The 17,288-nt window shown below is 42.4% G+C and overlaps 2 protein-coding genes across 2 annotated transcripts in view; both read left to right on the forward strand.

The window, feature by feature from the left end:
• The first annotated feature begins 5,506 nt into the window (after positions 1-5,506).
• LOC137653967 (uncharacterized) lies at positions 5,507-6,324 on the forward strand. The gene is made up of 2 exons (XM_068387601.1): positions 5,507-5,785; positions 5,830-6,324. Exons 1-2 carry the CDS (start codon positions 5,507-5,509, stop codon positions 6,322-6,324), a joined length of 774 nt encoding a protein of 257 aa, XP_068243702.1.
• A 9,949-nt stretch (positions 6,325-16,273) lies between these two features.
• The window catches only part of LOC137654615 (protein trapped in endoderm-1-like), a 124,343-nt gene continuing 123,328 nt past the window's right edge, over positions 16,274-17,288 (forward strand). Inside the window, 1 exon segment of the mRNA XM_068388409.1 lies at positions 16,274-17,288. This exon segment is cut by the window's right edge and continues 12 nt beyond it. Within this exon segment, the coding sequence (XP_068244510.1) occupies positions 17,117-17,288 (172 nt within the window). The 5' untranslated portion in view covers positions 16,274-17,116.

Raw genomic sequence — 17,288 nt, forward strand, 5'->3', positions numbered from 1 at the left:
TCGCTGAGAGGGTCTTTGAAGGGTTTTGATACAACAGACCGTGATGACCCCGAACCTATTGTGATGGATGAAATCGTGTCTCTTGGAAAGTCCATGGGGCTGGAGGTAGATGAGGTAGACGTGAACGACCTTGTTGAGGGGCATCAGGAAGAGCTCACGACACTGGAATTGATAGAGCTCCAGGAGATGCAACATTTGGAGGTGTTGCAGGAGCTCAGTAGCGAGGAGGAGGTGGAAGACGAGGGCCGCCTTTCTACGACAGAAATCAAAGACATGTTAGCGAAGTGGCAGGATTTTCTAATTTTATGGAAATGAGGCACCTGGAAAAGTTGGTGTGTGGTCGTGCGTTAGCCTTTTGTGACGACACTTACGTGCGTCAGTTTTGCAACATTTTGAAGGGGAGACAAAAGCAAACATCCCTAGATAGGTTCCTTTTAAAAAGGCCGGCAAAAAGTGAAGGTGAAAGCGAGGCAAAAAGAGCCAAGCCGGAAGAAGAAGAAAAGTAAAAAAAATGAAAATGAAAACAAAATTAGAATTAAGTTTAGTGTAACGTAAGATTAACATTTTATTTTTAAGTGTGTGTACAGTAAGCTAATTCCATTTAAGTTAAATTTAGAATTTAAGTTATGTTACGTAGTGTTACAAAAGTCCTGCGTACCGAACGTGTTGCCGGCAAGTCTCTGCCCTCCCTGTCCTCTCTCCGTCTTCCTCCTCCGCACACACCGCTACCGTCTGTCTCGAAGATAAGAACTCCATAGTAACGTTACATTTTATTGAGGATCATGACCAGTTCATAGGTATTTGTTATTTTGTGAGCGTAGAATGTGAATTGGAACAATTAAAAACATGTTTTTCCACTGTAATATACTGTCTTTAGGTGATTTTTTTTCAGAGGGTGAGAACGGATTTTTTTTTTTTAGTTACTTTATATGGGAAAAATTAATCCGAGATACGAGCAAATTGACATATGAGCTTGGTGCCGGAACGCATTAAACTCATATCTCAAGGTATTACTGTAATCACCCAGTTTGGTTTTGATTGTAACGTAACGAGACCTTTAGATATTAATTGTTCATATATATTATCATCTAGGAGTTGCGTAATATTCTTAGAGCTCGGAGGTATTCTCATGTGTATCAGATTGGGTAATATAAAGCAGGTGAGTTTGGGAGTTGGGAATTTACGTAATTCACTAGTTGTAATATATATATATATATATATATATATATATATATATATATATATATATATATATATATATGTGTGTGTGTGTGTGTGTGTGTGTGTGTGTGCGTGTGTGTGTGTGTGCGCGCGCGCGTGAGTGTGTATGTATTTACACGTAAAATAAAAAATAATGAGTATTTACGTCTGCATTTGTCTGAAGAAATCGGAGACTGCTCATTGTCCCTATTTTAAACTAACGAGGTTGTCAATGGGTAGATGAGGTTAACACGAGACTCATAGAGGCTTTTGTTAGACCATAAAACGACATTAGACAGAGAGAGAGAGAGAGAGAGAGAGAGAGAGAGAGAGAGAGAGAGAGAGAGAGAGAGAGAGAGAATTTAAGAATTTAACTGAGAGGCAAGGCAAACTGATCTCTCTCTCTCTCTCTCTCTCTCTCTCTCTCTCTCTCTCTCTCTCTCTCTCTCTCTCCTACATGTTTTCTCTCATGTAATGTGTAACGTAAGCAGAGCATTTACACTACATTTTTTAAGGATTCCATTTTTCTCTAGGGTCTTTTCAAGATCCCTCTGTTAGAATTTCCCTACCATGAATTAACGACAGTTTAATGAAGGACTCATGATATCATCAACAATAAAATCCAAAGAATTTCATTAAAGTCTCGTATTCATAACTTTTTTTTTTTCATTTTTATTAATTTTATACTAAAATGCGATTAGAAATAGTTTGTATTATAGATTTTAGTTGATAATATTTGGAGATGTGGGTGAAACAATATTAGTCTTCAATAGTCTTTGGGTAGAGTTCTCTTGTTTGAGGGTACACTCGGGCACACTGTTCTATCTTATTTCTCTTCTCCTTGTTTCTTGAATTTTTATAGGTTATATATGAAAGATTTATTTTAATCTTGTTACGGTTTTTAAAATATTTTATTTTGATTATTCATTACTTGTCTTGTGGTTTATTGCCTTGGTCCTTTTCCTCACTGGGTTATTTTTCCCTATTGGAACCCTTTTGCTTATAGCATCCTGCTTTTCCAACTAGGGTTGTAGCTTAGCTTATACCAACAACAACAATAATAATAATAATAATGATAATAATATTTGGGAAAACGACCTCTTTCAGGCAAGCTTTCTTAAAAATAATGACTGCCTTAGTCGCATTGACCTTATACTGTCTTCTCAATGGCTCTTATTATCTTCTTTTTAGGATTACTGCATACAGCCAGTAATTGGGCAAAAGTCCTCCGTCATGGTGGGTAAGCAAATTCAAGAATAATTGACGAATCAAGGATTCAATGTAAAGTTTACAAGTTAGGTAAAATTTACAAGTCGGAAAAAGAATACAGTGAACAAGCTAGACGTTTCGGGAGTGCTGTCTCCCTTCCTCAGTGGTGGAAACGATGATAGCTGCGTCCTAATATATGGCAATTCCGTCTTAGGCAGAGAGGCAGTAAATTTTCATTGGCTGCCTCGGGCGTCGTGGGCAGAGTGATTAGTGAGATTGATAGAATGGTGGGTTCTCATTGGCTAGGCCGCTCGCCGAAAGCGGTTGTAGTTCATTCAGACTGCCTTCCCACTCACTCATGGGTGAAGAGTCATCATCTTGTCTTCAAGCAGCTGGGCTCTGATTGGTGGGAGCACTCGCCAAGAGGGTATCAAGACTAAGGCAGGCTTTCCAGTCGTTGATCAAAGCTGTCTTGGTTGTTAGTGTCTTGATCAGTAGAGTTGTCTTGGCTGGAGATGTTATGGTTTGTAGGGTTACTCCTCAGTGTGTTGTTCCTTAGACAGGAGGGGAGAAGGAACATTTTCTGGGTAGTATCAAGTGCCTGTTTTTATCTCTGTATATGTAGAACTTCAAATATTCAAATTCTTCTACTATCTGGAGCACGGCCGATTATCTTATTGTTCTTAATTATTTCCTCGCGTTTAATACTGTTGTTATGGACATGGAGGGCATGAGATCTTATGGCGCCTTGTTGAACGTGACAGGACAGTGTCTTGGATAAACGCATGGTGGTCATTCCTATGTAACGTCCAGAGCATCTTGGAACAGGGCATAAGTAGGAATAGACCACATTGGTAAGTCTAAGGATATCTTGAGTTGTTGCGGCTGCGTTGTTCCCTATGATGAGGAGGGATCTCGTCTTGGTGGTCTGATAATAAATAATAAGCTTAACCTCTGCGTTTTTATCCTCTGGGGAGACGTGGTTCCTTATTATGACTCTCACAGGTTTTTCATATTTTGGTAATCTGAATGCATAAACCCTTTATAGTAAAGGTTAATGTTGGTGGTATTGCTCTCAGTTGGTTGTTCACCATAGTACCAGGTGTCCATGGCTAGCTTGATATCATGGCTAACTTGCCTGTTAGAGTAACCATTGTTCACCAGGACCTGGGCGACTCGGTCGAGTTCTTGATGTGTGTCAGCTCGAGAGGAGCAGTGGGAGAGGCCCTGCGGACGTAGGCTTTGATAGTGGAGGCCTTGTACCTGGCAGGGCATTCACTGTCTCAATTTAAGCATAAGCCAAGGTTAGTGGGCTTAATGTAGACACTGGTATCAAATACGGTAAGGTTGGGAGAGATGAGTACATCAAGGAATGGCAGCCATCCATCGTTGCTATGCCCAACAGCAAACTTCAGGGAACTGCATTCCTCAAACGTCCTGTGGAGAGTCTCAATGTCCTGGGTAGAAGGGCCCATGGCAAAAGTATCATTTATGTAGCTCACGTACATGTCTGGATGATGTATCCGTGAGAAAACCCTCTCTTCAACAACTCCCATATAAAACTCCCTGTGGGTCGAAAAGGGGCCTTCCTAGTACATATTTCGAGCAGGGTGCAGAGGGCCTCTCAAGGATGTTCCGGGTAGGAGTAGAAGAATCCCTGTAGACTCTCTCCAGGATCAAGTCGACGGTATCTAAAACAGGTAGGTTTATAAAGATGGTGCCACTGCTGGGGGATCTTTTCAGCTTAATGAGGGACTCGGCAGATGAGGCGACGCTATACTTGTCTGGAACATGAGTCAAAAGGCTGTTGAGTCTTTATGCCAGGTGGTAGGTCAGTATCGGGCACTGGCCAATAATAGGGCGGAGTGAGTTGCCATTCTTATGTGTCTTCACATTACCATACAAGTAAACAGGGCTAAAATCTCCAGTGATGATCTGGAAGTAGACGGTGTTTGTGGCTGTATTGATGGTTTCAATATTCTTGTTAGCCTCTCTTGATCTCCTTGATTGTGTTGTAGGAGAGCTTTTCAAACTTGGAAGAATCACCTAGTATCAGGTTGAGTTTCCTGTGATAATCTTCTGTGTCTATCAAGACAAAGGCAACAGTCTTGTCGGCTCTCCTCATGGTCCCAGGGGCCTCCTTCCTCAGCTCCTTAGCTGCCTCCTTCATGTCACTGCAGCTGATGCCACTGGTGTATCGTCCACGATCCATGAGGGCTTCAGCCAAAAGCAGGGGCAGGACGTCATTCACCAATCATTCTTGAATTTGACTACCTACCTTGAAGGATGACTTTTGCCTAATTACTGGCTGTATGCAGTAATCCTGAAAAGAAGATGATTAGAGCCATTGAGATGACAGAGTATAAGATTAATGCAACTGAGGTAGATAATGGCTGCATTTTAACAAAACTTGCCAGAAAGAGGGTCTTCTACCCAAATATACAAACTTCAGACTGTACGACCCCTCAGCCCAAGACGACCCAAGGACCAGTGATAACCGTAGGAGAACTCTGCTACAAGAATAAGGTGAAAGGGGAACTGTTTGAGTGCCTGGGCCATCTAATGGAGGAATGGGAAAACATCAGAGGGAATCCACTCCGATCAGATGTTGAAACTGTAACCCTCGATGATACCAACATCAGTAGTGATGCATCCAGTGATGACAATGAAGAAGACCATCAAGAAGAAGCTGTCCACTTTGCCCAAAACAGCTTGGCATACCTGGACAACATCCACCAGGCTATCTGCACTCTTCAGGACCGTGACTGGGTTAATAGGTTGCGGACTATTTACAAGAAGCTAATTGACATTAATGGAGGCAAACTTTGTATACCTGAAACTAAGTAGGACTATATCAATATTTCATCCAATACCCCTACTGCCACCAAGGATGAAATCCTCACATGAAACTCAACTGGCACTTCATATCACGCCCCAAACCTACAGACGAGAGGCTAGAAGTCGAACTTTTAATCGACTCTATCCTCAGTCACAGGAGAAACGGGGCCTAAGAACTACTGAGGACCTCCAGCCCCTGCTTTTGGCTGAAGCCCTTACAGATCGTTGACAATAAACCAGTGGCATCATCTCCTGTGACATGAGGGAGGCAGCTAAGGAGCTGAGGAAAGAAGCCCATATGACTGTGAGGAGAGCCAACGAGACTGCTGCCTTTGTCTTGATAAACACGGAAAATTATCACAGGAAACTCGACCGGTTACTAGGGGATTCTTCCAAGTTTGAAAAGCTCTCCTACAACCCCATCGAGGAGATCAAGAGAAAGGCTAACAAGACTAATGAAACCATTAATCTTGCAACAAACGCCATCCATTTCCAGATCATCACTGGGGATTTTAGCACTAGTTACCTATATGGTAATGTGAAGACACATAAGAATGGCAACCCACTCCAACCTATTATTAGCCAGTGCCGATGCCACCCTACCACCTGGCAAAAAGACTCAACAGCCTTTTGACTCCCTATGTTCCGGACGAGTACGGCGTCGCTTCATCTGCTGAGTTTCTCAGTAAGCTGAAAGGATCCCCCAGCAGTGGCACCATCGCTACCCTGGACGTGGAGTCCTTCTTTACAAATGTACCTGTTGGAAAGACCATCGACTTGATCCTGGAGAAAGTCTACAGGGATCCTTCTACTCCTACCCTGAAAATCCCTGAGAAGGCCCTCTGCACCCTGCTCGAAATATGTACTAGGAAGGCCCATTTTACCACACGAAGGTGCCACATGTACATAGCAATGGGCTCTCCTCTTGGTGTGCTCTTTGCCAACTTTTATATAGGAGTTGTTGAAGAGAGGGTTTTCTCATGGATGCGTCATCCAGACATGTACATAAGCTACATAAATGATACTTTTGTCATGGCCCCTTCTACCCAGGACATCAAGACTTCACAGGACGTTTGAGGAGTGCAGTTCCCTGAAGTTTATTGTTGAGTATAGCAACGATGGACGGCTGCCATTCCTTGATGTACTCATCTCTCCCAACCCTACCGTATTTGATACCAGTGTCTACATTAAGCCCACTAACCTTGGCTTATGCTTAAATTGAGACAGTGAATGCCCTGCCAGGTACACGGCCTCCACTATCAAAGCCTGCATTCTCAGAGCCCATTCCCACTGCTCCTCTCGAGCTGACACACATCAAGAACCTACCGAGTCACTCAGGTCCTGGTGAACAATGGTTACTCTAACAGGCAAGTTAGCCATGGACACCTGGTACCACGGTGAATAACCAACAGAGCAATGCCACCAACATCAACCTTTACTATAAAGGGCTTATGCATCATGATTACCAAAAAGATGAAAAGCCATGAGAGACATAATAAAGAACCACGTCTCCTCAGTGGATGAAAACGCAGAGGTTAAGTTGATTATTTACTATCAGACCACCACGATGACGTCCCTCATCATGAGGGACAATGCAGCCCTACCGACTCAGGCATCCTTAGACTTACCAATGTGGTCTATTCCTACTTATGCTCTGTTCCAGGATGTTCTGGATGTTACATAGGAATGACCACCATGCATTTGTCCAAGACAGTGTCCTGTCACGTTCAACAAGGTACCATAAGATCTCATGCCCTCCATGTCCATAACAACATTAAATATGAGGAAATAATTAAGAACACTAAGATAATCAGCTGTGCTCCAGATAGAAGCTCTACTTATACAGAGAAATACCGGCACTTAACACTACCCAGGAAATGTTACTTCTCCCCTCCTGTTTAAGGAACAACGCACCGAAGACCAACCCTACAAACCATGATATCTCCAGCCAAGAAAACTCTACCAATCAAGACACTACCGAGCAAGACAGCTTTGATCAGCGACTGGACAGCCTGCCTTATTCTTGATAACCACTCGACGAGTGGTCCCACCAACCAGAGCCCAGCAGCTGAAGGACAAGATGACGACTCATCACTCATGACTGAGTGGGAAGGCAGTCTGACTAATCTACAGCTACTCTCGGCGAGTGGCTTAGCCAATGAGGACCTGCAATTCTATCAATCTTACTATTTACTCCACCCACGACGCCCAGGGCAGCCAATGTAAATTCGGTGCCTCTCTGCCTAAGCCAGAATTGCCATATATAAGGACGTAGCTATCATTGTTTCCCCCACTCAAGCCTGAGGAGAGGAGACAGCACTCCCGAAACGCATAGCTTGTTCACTGTATTCTTTTGCACGACTTGTAAATTTTACCTAACTTGTAAACTTGCATTAAAACCTTGATTCGCCAATTATTCTTGAATTTGACTTCCCACCATGAAGGATGACTTTTGCCCAATTACTGGTTGTATGCAGTAATCCTGAAAAGAAGCTAATAAGAGCCATTGAGAAGACATCGTATAAGATCAATGCAACTGAGGCAGCCATTATTTTTAACAAAATAATAATAATAATAATAATAATAATAATAATAATGATAATAATAATAATAATAATAATGATAATAATAATAATAATAATAATAATAATAGTCATTACATATATAGTCATATGCAAAGTATTAGGCTACGTTTTCACTATGTTCCCGGCGGTCCCGGCAACCCAGTTTGGGGCCACCGTGAACATAACGGGATGGACGCGAAAAAACGTTATACAACTCTGTGGAACGGGATTGGCAAACGTGACAAGCCCTGACTGGCGTGGATGCCGGCTAAAAATATATGCTATGTTTTCACTATGTTTCCGGCGGTCCTGGCAACTCCGTTTCGGGCCACCGTGAACAAAACGGGATGGTCGCGAAAAAACGTTATACAACTCTGTGGAAAGGGATTGGCAAACGTGATAGGCCCTGACTGCCCGGACTGCCAGGGCAAATTTTTTGACAGTTCAAAATTTTTAGCCGGCATCCACGGCAGTCAGGGCCTGTCACGTTTGTCTATCCCGTTCCACAGAGTTGTATAACGTTTTTTCGCGTCCATCCCGTTTTGTTCACGGTGGCCCGAAACGGAGTTGCCAGGACCGCCGGAAACATAGTGAAAACATAGCATATATCTTTAGCCGGCATCCACGCCAGTCAGGGCCTGTCACGTTTGCCAATCCCGTTCCACAGAGTTGTATAACGTTTTTTCGTGTCCATCCCGTTTTGTTCACGGTGGCCCGAAACGGAGTTGCCAGGACCGCCGGAAACATAGTGAAAACATAGCATATATTTTTAGCCGGAATCCACGCCAGTCAGGGCCTGTCACGTTTTCCAATCCCGTTCCACAGAGTTGTATATCGTTTTTTCGTGTCCATCCTGTTTTGTTCACGGTGGCCCGAAACGGAGTTGCCAGGACCGCCGGAAACATAGTGAAAACATAGCATATATTTTTAGCCGGCATCCACGCCAGTCAGGGCCTGTCACGTTTGCCAATCCCGTTCCACAGAGTTGTATAACGTTTTTTCGCGTCCATCCCGTTTTGTTCACGGTGGCCCGAAACGGAGTTGCCAGGACCGCCGGAAACATAGTGAAAACATAGCATATATTTTTAGCCGGCATCCACGCCAGTCAGGGCCTGTCACGTTTGCCAATCCCGTTCCACAGAGTTGTATAACGTTTTTTCGTGTCCATCCCGTTATGTTCACGGTGGCCCGAAACGGAGTTGCCAGGACCGCCGGAAACATAGTGAAAACATAGCATATATTTTTAGCCGGCATCCACGCCAGTCAGGGCCTGTCACGTTTGCCAATCCCGTTCCACAGAGTTGTATAACGTTTTTTCGCGTCCATCACGTTTTGTTCACGGTGGCCCGAAACGGAGTTGCCAGGACCGCCGGAAACATAGTGAAAACATAGCATATATTTTTAGCCGGCATCCACGCCAGTCAGGGCCTGTCACGTTTGCCAATCCCGTTCCACAGAGTTGTATAACGTTTTTTCGTGTCCATCCCGTTATGTTCACGGTGGCCCGAAACGGAGTTGCCAGGACCGCCGGAAACATAGTGAAAACATAGCATATATTTTTAGCCGGCATCCACGCCAGTCAGGGCCTGTCACGTTTGCCAATCCCGTTCCACAGAGTTGTATAACGTTTTTTCGCGTCCATCACGTTTTGTTCACGGTGGCCCGAAACGGAGTTGCCAGGACCGCCGGAAACATAGTGAAAACATAGCATATATTTTTAGCCGGCATCCACGCCAGTCAGGGCCTGTCACGTTTGCCAATCCCGTTCCACAGAGTTGTATAACGTTTTTTCGCGTCCATCCCGTTTTGTTCACGGTGGCCCGAAACGGAGTTGCCAGGACCGCCGGAAACATAGTGAAAACATAGCATATATTTTTAGCCGGCATCCACGCCAGTCAGGGCCTGTCACGTTTGCCAATCCCGTTCCACAGAGTTGTATAACGTTTTTTCGCGTCCATCACATTTTGTTCACGGTGGCCCGAAACGGAGTTGCCAGGACCGCCGGAAACATAGTGAAAACATAGCATATATTTTTAGCCGGCATCCACGCCAGTCAGGGCCTGTCACGTTTGCCAATCCCGTTCCACAGAGTTGTATAACGTTTTTTCGCGTCCATCCCGTTTTGTTCACGGTGGCCCGAAACGGAGTTGCCAGGACCGCCGGAAACATAGTGAAAACATAGCATATATTTTTAGCCGGCATCCACGCCAGTCAGGGCCTGTCACGTTTGCCAATCCCGTTCCACAGAGTTGTATAACGTTTTTTCGCGTCCATCACGTTTTGTTCACGGTGGCCCGAAACGGAGTTGCCAGGACCGCCGGAAACATAGTGAAAACATAGCATATATTTTTAGCCGGCATCCACGCCAGTCAGGGCCTGTCACGTTTGCCAATCCCGTTCCACAGAGTTGTATAACGTTTTTTCGCGTCCATCCCGTTTTGTTCACGGTGGCCCGAAACGGAGTTGCCAGGACCGCCGGAAACATAGTGAAAACATAGCATATATTTTTAGCCGGCATCCACGCCAGTCAGGGCCTGTCACGTTTGCCAATCCCGTTCCACAGAGTTGTATAACGTTTTTTCGCGTCCATCACGTTTTGTTCACGGTGGCCCGAAACGGAGTTGCCAGGACCGCCGGAAACATAGTGAAAACATAGCATATATTTTTAGCCGGCATCCACGCCAGTCAGGGCCTGTCACGTTTGCCAATCCCGTTCCACAGAGTTGTATAACGTTTTTTCGCGTCCATCCCGTTTTGTTCACGGTGGCCCGAAACGGAGTTGCCAGGACCGCCGGAAACATAGTGAAAACATAGCATATATTTTTAGCCGGCATCCACGCCAGTCAGGGCCTGTCACGTTTGCCAATCCCGTTCCACAGAGTTGTATAACGTTTTTTCGCGTCCATCCCGTTTTGTTCACGGTGGCCCGAAACGGAGTTGCCAGGACCGCCGGAAACATAGTGAAAACATAGCATATATTTTTAGCCGGCATCCACGCCAGTCAGGGCCTGTCACGTTTGCCAATCCCGTTCCACAGAGTTGTATAACGTTTTTTCGCGTCCATCACGTTTTGTTCACGGTGGCCCGAAACGGAGTTGCCAGGACCGCCGGAAACATAGTGAAAACATAGCATATATTTTTAGCCGGCATCCACGCCAGTCAGGACCTGTCACGTTTGCCAATCCCGTTCCACAGAGTTGTATAATGTTTTTTCGCGTCCATCCCGTTTTGTTCACGGTGGCCCCAAACGGGGTTGCCGGGACCGCCGCGAACATAGTGAAAACGTAGCATTACATGGCTTCGACCATCCTCCATCGCCCGGGGAAGTTACATTTTGAAATGGACTTATCAACTACATGAAGAAGTGTTTCTCAGGCGCATTAATCATAATTATACGCAAAAACATGAAGTTGCGATTTTTACTATGAAATTGGGATAGAGGAAATCATATATATTTAAAGATACGTGATTTTCCCTGAACTCCTAATTGGGCTAACTGAACTAACAGCTTAATTAATAACGAAGGCATATCAATGCCGGAAGCAAATTACTCATTCTTGTTTTCTGATGTAACAACGTCCGTTGATTCTACGTCATCACAAATGCTGCTTCATCTTTTATCTCTATCCAGTTCATGATAGTCTCACATGTAAATTTAGCGGCCACACGTCATTGAGTCGTAGCTTCTGGATTCCTTGAATTCTTCAGAGGCGTTTTTCATTAAAATCCTTTTTAAAATTTTAGCAGGTTTAACAGAGAAACTTTCTAATTACGACTATCTTCATCCGTAGGAGAAATCTGGTACCATTTAAAATATCGTTTCATTCCCAAAATTCGGAATCCTAATATATTACACAGATCTTTTGAAAATAACCACTAAAATCCATTATTTGTTAAGAAACCTGCCTTGCCAAAAGGGGAGTTGAAATTGGGAAATTATATGACAATTTCATCGATTAAATCCAAAAAAAAGAAAAAGTTTGCTCAAGTTTTCCTTCCTGTAAACGTAGATTGTCTAGAATTTCGCCAGATGACGTAGCTGAACATTCTATGGCGTAGTTCTTGTTGAAGCAATTTCACATAAATGTTACGTCTGTTACCCCTCCATTTATCTACCATGATTCAATGGAGAAATTTAAAAAACTTCTTGTTGATAAAGTTCTAAAGGTTGTTCATGAAAGGTATAGGTAAGGGACAGTGACAATACCCTAGAGACTGACCATATAGCCATATGATCAGCTCCCAAGACCTCTCTCTACCCAGGTAGGACCAGGGAGGGCCAGGCAATGGCTGCTGATGACTCAGCATGTAGATCTACAGTATAGGCTGTCTTTGATAACCCATCCGTAACTCACAATGATGGGGCGTTTTCAATTGGCTACCATCACCACACTAATCACCTTTCATGGATATCGGTGCGGACATGGGATGTTTACCATGAATCATCGGGTAGTTCGGAAAGGGCCTATTAAAGGATTTATGTGGTTAGAGCAGTTAGCCAGATTCACCGTGCAGCAGCAGTTGCACCAGCCAACATTTTTCATTTATGTGATGACCGTCAAGATGTTTGTATTCCGCGTTATTTCCTTATTGCTTCTCTGATTTCTTTCTTTTTAATGTCCTTACTTGAAACCATCCCGTTGTATTCAAGCGTTTTTAGTTGGCCGTCTTATCTTTGCTGTTAACCTCATCGTTATCTTATAACATTAGTTTAAAAAGCGATACACCTTTTCTCTGTACTTGAACATTTCAGTCAGCGAAAGAGATACTAAATCTATCTTTTCTTTGAATCTGGATTCAAGAAAGATGTTCTCACCCTCTCTTCGTATACCCATTGTGTATAATAAGACAACTTTCTAAGTAAGTTTAGGTTTGTACAATCGAAACATAATATATGAATAAATTAATTTTCACAAAGGACACATGAAATACGTAGCCTAGATTTTCTATAAGTCTAAGCGTCATGTGTTTTCGGAGAAACTGAACACTTTCCCAAATTGGTTGAATCGCCAGAAGACATTTTGACTTGGTGGAAGATGTCATGTATTCAGTGTCAGAGGGTGAAAAGGCCTATGCAATTTGAAGTCAGTTCACAGTTTAACTCTTTAGTTTAACTTTTCCAGGTAAGAATAAAACCTTTGGGTAACTAATTATTATATGGTCGTTTCCAGGCAGTTTTTTATGTAATATAATTCTTATTTACAATATTGGCCTAATAGATTTTTGGAAGAAGACTGGCCAAACGCAACAACTGGATTTAAACAAAGTTTTATCAACATCAACCCAGACGTAACAGTTTCCCATTTTACTCCTCTTGAATAGTTTTCATTATCTACTTTCACATTTAATCAAACTTATTTCCTGCAAATCTTTTTATTTTTAATAAATTTTAGTTATGCTCGTGTATAGACATGTCCTCCCATGCAATATTCACTAGCATTAACAATACATTAAATATGCTATATGCTATTGAAAACCGTTAAACACTTCAGGATATTTACACCAATATGCACACATTATTCTCAACGTACGTAATACTATTCATAAGTTTAAGAGACTACTTTACAGGCTATCAAACACAGATTTTATTTTTTGTTGCATTTCTCAACTATTTTTTTTTTCTTTTTTTTTTTTGTGAGGTATGCATTTATATATTTTACTTATCTATTTCTTAGACAGTAAAGCAGATGAGGCCGACAAAGCTATGAATTCAGGATGAGGCTATGGTGTGAGAATTGCGCATAAAATTATTAATGAAATCTCGACTGGGACAAAGAAGAAGAAGAATATACACATCAAAAAGAGAGATGGCTCTCTTATAGCAACAGAAAATGAAGAAAGACAACATTGGATGGAACACTTTAGTAAGCTTATGAATAGGACATATGAAGGGAATAATTTGACTGATATACCTGAAGCTGATGACGACCTTGATGTGCCCATGAATGAATTCAGTGTGTTTGAAGTCGAAGCCATCCTCAAAAATCTAAAGAGATGGAAAGCCCCTGGATACGATGGAATAACTGCCGAGATGATACTGGCCGAAAATGAAGTGACTCTAAGACTACTCACAAGATTATTTTGTAGAATGTGGCATGGAGAGGCAAAACCTGATGAATGGGAGTTAGGATTGTTGGTGAAAATAGCTAAAAAGGGAGACCTGACTGATTGCAATAATTACAGAGGCATAACACTTACGTCCGTTGTTATGAAAATATATATTATGCTTATTCTTAAGAGACTGGAGAGAAAGATTGATGAAAAGCCGGGAGATGAATAAGCAGGATTTAGAAAAGGTAGAAGTTGCACTGACCAAATTTTCATTTTGAGACATGTACAGCAATGCAGAGAATATAGAAATCCCCTTTGACAGTGTGCACCGGCCAATTTTGTGGAGAGTCCTGCGTTATTATGGAATTCCCCTTAAATATGTGAATTTGATTAAATCTGTTCACGAGCATTGAAAGTACAAAGTTAATGTTAATGGAGTCTTATTAAGTGAGTTTCCAGTGAACAGCGGAATACTCCAAAGGAATGTGTTGTCACCTATGTTGTTTATCCTCCTCATGCATTTTGTAATACGTCGAACAATTGGAGATTGTGGAGAAGGATTCGACTGGATTGGTGATAGAAATTTAGCAGACCTAGAGTATGCTGATGATGCTATCCATCTTAGCAGAACAACACAGGATTTGCAATGCTTGTTTACCAGAATGCATGAAATATCACAGGAGGTGGGGCTGAAGATAAATAGAAGAAAGACAGAGATGATGAGAACGGAGTATGCAATGGAAGATGAAATATCAATGGAAGGAGAAAGGATTAATGAGGTAGAATCATTTAAATACTTAGGAACAATGATCTCCAATACAGGGTCTTTGGAATTAGAGTTTAGTGAAAGATTAAAAAAAAAAAAAAATCAGACAATGCCTAGGTTAAGTAAAATTTAGAAATCAAATCGCCTAAAATTTCATATAAAAATCTGACTATATATCAGTTTAGTGAGATCGGTGTTACTCTATGGGCATGAGTCACGGTATGACAATGAAACAATCTCCAATAGATTTAGTATATTTGAGAATAAAGCCCTAAGAAGGATATCGGGAGTTAAATGGCAGGACAGGATTAGAAATGAAACTATAAGAGAGATTACTCGAGTACCATATGCGGATGAGATCATAATGAGGGGTAGATGGAGATTGTTTGGGCATGCTCCTGGCACTCCCCAAGAAAGATTAGTTCACCAAACGTTTAACTGGGCTCCACAAGGCAATAGAAGAATTGGAAGACCCAGGCCTACTGTACATGGCTTAGGACTTTAAAGTGCGAAGTAGGAGATGATGAATGGAGAAATATTGAATTGAAAACTCAAGAGAGAGACGACTGGCGAAATCTAACCGAGGCCCTTAGCGTCAATAGGCGTAGGAGGAGATGATAATGATTTCTTTGTAGTCATTGGCTATTTTTATGTGTTTTACTGTACTATTTTCTTCGCATGTGGACCACATGAATTACAGCATATTTCCGAATCTAATTTTAAACTATTATTCGACTTAGTGTTTACTCCTAAAATATTTCTATATATAGAATGATTGCGAAGTTTCGCCCTTATTTGACAAAATTCTAAACCTTTACAAATCTCGAGATTTATCCAAGAGATATTTATGCGCGGTTTGTTTGATTACTAAGCAAGATTTTACTTAGTTATGACAAGAACTTTGAGAATTTGAATATCGCAAACCTGAAAGGATTTGTTTCTATTATTATGATCTTTGTCTACAACATTTTAAATTTTAGGTTGTTCCTGTGAACTCTATTTGCTTTGAGATTTAAACCTTCGTGTAACGTCGACAACACAATCATTCATTTTTGAAGCTCAAATCTAAATTGACAGGCCATTATTTGTACCTTTCTGCAATCATTAGTACCTGATTAGGGTCGGGTTGATTCTGAAAGGAGGCTTAATGAGTGAGTCCCCCTTTGTAAGATGATATTATGGCGGAGGCTGGTGGTCAAATTAGAGCCGTAAACAACCAGCCGATTTGGACCCAAAGGAAGAAAATGAGTCGAGGATGACAGACTTTTGCGTTCTTTCATCAACAAATTTAGAGGACTTTATGGTGAACAAAATAAATGCACTTTATGCTGAGTTCTTGTTGCTCAAAAGTCAATGAATTGCTATTATTATCCGGGGGATAATGTTATCGGAGAATGTTGATGTCATTCCTATTTCTTATCTAATCATGGTAAAAATGTTAATCTAGTGAGATTTATGAAAGATGGAAACAAACGAAAAGGAAAATAAAAGCTGAGAAAACCGTTGCCTTTTGAGGTTCGTCTGTCAGTAGTGGCACTGTGCTGGGCACAGGGCACCCGGGTATAGGTTTGTGGGAGTCCGGTGGCCCTTATAAAAGCGCTCACTCAGCCACACGGGGGATAAGGGGAGGACCCCCGCCCTTATGGACCAGACACTCTCGTTCAGTCGTTCTTCACTCAGAACCACTCAAAGAGCAGTGCGAGGAGGAGCTTGCGGTCAGACGCTCTTCTCCAAACTCACTGAAACAATTGACAGCAAGTCACCTGTCACCTCGTGTGGACGCAACCAAAAGATTTCGCTGACGCACTTGCTACTCATTTCGGTCCTTTCCAGGTGGTCATGTTCACAAACAGTTGTTATTATCAGTGTAGAGAGCGGTGAATTAAGGTCAGGGACAGAAACAACGACTCTGTTGTTTCTTAGACGTCTGTCTATTATCCAGTGACCTAGGCGCTTCTGATTTTGTATTCCCTTTCATAGGAGGACTGTTATGGTCAAAGCCTTTTAAAACCATAGATCTTTGTAAGTGATTGTGTGCGGAATAAACGGCTGAGCCGTCATTGCAATTAGTGTACAACAAGGACCTGCTATACCATGGTACGTTATCGCAAATTCTCCATTTAATAAAAGACGCGTATCATTTTAGTGGCCTTTGCGATTGTGACTCTCTCCCCCCCCCCCACCCAGTGATTGACAACCCCATGCGTGATCATTTCCTTATCGTCTCGTGAAAGAGAGCAGATTGTGACGGGGTCGGACATACGTAAGCTTGCCAGAGCAAGAGGGATTTGCGTCAAGTCAAACGTCAAGGACCGAGATTGATTGCCATTGCTATTTCTTGAAACCCAGCATTAGCCGTTACAGTGAGAATAACATTCCACTTTTTTTCAGTTTTCTATTCTTGTGCTTAAAGTGAGAGTGACACTTCCTGATTAAGGCGAACAAATTTCTGAACTAAAGAAATCATAATCAGTAATACTCGTGGACCATGGATCCTTCGGAGGCCGCGGCGTTGGTGTCTTCAGAGGACCTGTCTAACCACAGTGAAGATGGACTTATTATCAGCAACAACGGGTCGTCGGAGGAAGCTGCACGTCTCATCCATTATCCAAGGGCTGCCACGATCTTCGCTGCTGTTGCCAGCATCATCTTTATCCTCG

Source organism: Palaemon carinicauda, chromosome 15, assembly GCF_036898095.1.
Source record: "Palaemon carinicauda isolate YSFRI2023 chromosome 15, ASM3689809v2, whole genome shotgun sequence".
NCBI lineage: Eukaryota > Metazoa > Arthropoda > Malacostraca > Decapoda > Palaemonidae > Palaemon > Palaemon carinicauda.

Excerpts from the sequence above, each read along its gene's own strand:
- LOC137653967 (XM_068387601.1), top strand. The coding sequence starts at position 5,507 with ATGAGGGAGGCAGCTAAGGAGCTGAGGAAAGAAGCCCATATGACTGTG. Across the intron at positions 5,786-5,829 it reads CTAGTTACCTATATGGTAAT|CCAGTGCCGATGCCACCCTA; the intron begins GTGAAGACACAT and ends ACCTATTATTAG.